At 35.3% G+C, this 1,704-nt stretch overlaps 1 protein-coding gene across 1 annotated transcript in view; it reads right to left on the bottom strand.

Annotated features, from left to right (window-relative positions):
- Positions 1-942: 942 nt before the first annotated feature.
- Positions 943-1,704, bottom strand: part of LOC107480700 (uncharacterized) — a 2,933-nt gene continuing 2,171 nt past the window's right edge. The window contains exons 3-5 of the mRNA XM_052258475.1: positions 1,413-1,607; positions 1,233-1,312; positions 943-1,145 (exon numbers count right to left, since the gene is read on the bottom strand). Coding sequence (XP_052114435.1) covers positions 1,257-1,312; positions 1,413-1,607 — 251 coding nt within the window. The 3' untranslated portion in view covers positions 943-1,145; positions 1,233-1,256. The remainder of the gene's footprint in view (positions 1,146-1,232; positions 1,313-1,412; positions 1,608-1,704) is intronic.

Here is a 1,704-nt window from a genome sequence, read left to right as displayed (position 1 = left end):
TTGAGACTTTTCATGAATTAAATATGGATACCAATAACAAGAGTAATCATCTATAAACGTAATAAAATACCGTTGTCCATTCCAAGAAAACGTAATAAAGTACCGTTGTCCATTCCAAGATATAGTAGGGAATGGGCCACATATATCGGTATGTATCAGTTCTAATACATCTTTAGCTCTCTCGGCACCTAATTTTCTTTCGTTTGTCCTTTTCCCCTTTATGCACTCAATGCAAACTTCAAAGTCCGCCAAATTTAAGGGTCCGAGAATTCCATCCGACACAAGCCTCTGAATTCTCTGTTTAGAGATGTGGCCTAAGCGCTTGTGCCATAATGATGCCGAATTCTCATTAAGTCTTTGTTTTGTACCCGTTTGCAGTATTTCATTATTATAGGAATTTAAGCTAAGCCTATATAGATTATCCACCAAATGACCAGAGCAAATATTATTCGAATTATAAAAGAGACTGACTTTGTTGTCTCCGAATGAACAAAAATAACCTGATTTGTCCAAACGAGAAACAGAAACCAAATTTCGTCTAAATGACGGTACATAAAATGTCTCTAATAAATCCAAATAAAATCCACTCGTGGAACATAATCTAAAGGTTCCTATAGATTCGACTGCAACTATATTGCCGTCTGCCACGTAGATGTATCTTTCAGCATCACTTGGCGGTCGGCTCCACAGGCAACCCTGCATAGTGACACTTACATGAGTAGTAGCAGCTAGGGGTGTTCGCGGTGCGGTTTGGTTCGGTTTTTGAAGGAAAAGCCATCCGATCCGATCGTTTAATTATGCTGCGGTTCGGTTTGGTTCGGTTTTTTTTCAAGGTCATCCGAACCAAACCAAACCAATTAAAATCGGTTTGGTTTGGTTCGGTTTGTTCGGTTTTTTCAATCAAATAAAAAAAATTCTACCATACTATTATGCAAAGTCATAACACTGAAATCGACAAACCAAAATACACAATAGCTAACAAAGTATTGATCTAATGAAATATAACGACAACAGAATTCAAATACGACAATTAAAGAAGTTTAATAGTTCAACAGCCAACACAACTGAAAATAAAAATAAATTGTCATTAGCAAAGTTATGGTATCTTCTCCAACAAAATAGCTAACTTCATAATGCAAACCAACCTGAAATTAAAAAAAAAAGTTACATAATAAGAACAACAACAATAATAATTATAATAATAATAATAGTATAAGGAAAACAATTCCTACCATAACAACTTAACAAGATGTACTTTAATCAGACTCAACACCAGAATCTTCTTCATTGGGATCACGAGTGGGTGCAACTTCTACAAAATATATAAAACAAGAAACAATCATAACAATTAATATATATTAATAAAAACTAGATTAAAATAAAGAAAATTATAAGTAAAAACTTAACCATACCTAATTCCAACTTCTCCAATTCCTCGATGAGTTCCTCAAGGACAAGTTTTGGAGAGTTTCGGAGCCAATTTTGGGTACAAATTAACGCTTCAGCTGTCATCGGTGTTAGAGAACTCCTATAATTATTTAACACCCTTCCTCCAGTACTAAATGCCGATTCTGAAGCAACTGTGGAAACTGGCATGGCTAAGACGTCTCTTGCAATCCCCCCAAGAATTGGAAATTTAGTGGAATTCACTTTCTACCAATTTAGAATGTCAAATTGCACGCCACTCTTCTCTAATGCCTCCAT

This window comes from Arachis duranensis, chromosome 3 (genome assembly GCF_000817695.3).
Source record: "Arachis duranensis cultivar V14167 chromosome 3, aradu.V14167.gnm2.J7QH, whole genome shotgun sequence".
Taxonomy (NCBI): Eukaryota; Viridiplantae; Streptophyta; class Magnoliopsida; order Fabales; family Fabaceae; genus Arachis; species Arachis duranensis.
This window is presented reverse-complemented; position numbering and strand designations above follow the sequence as displayed.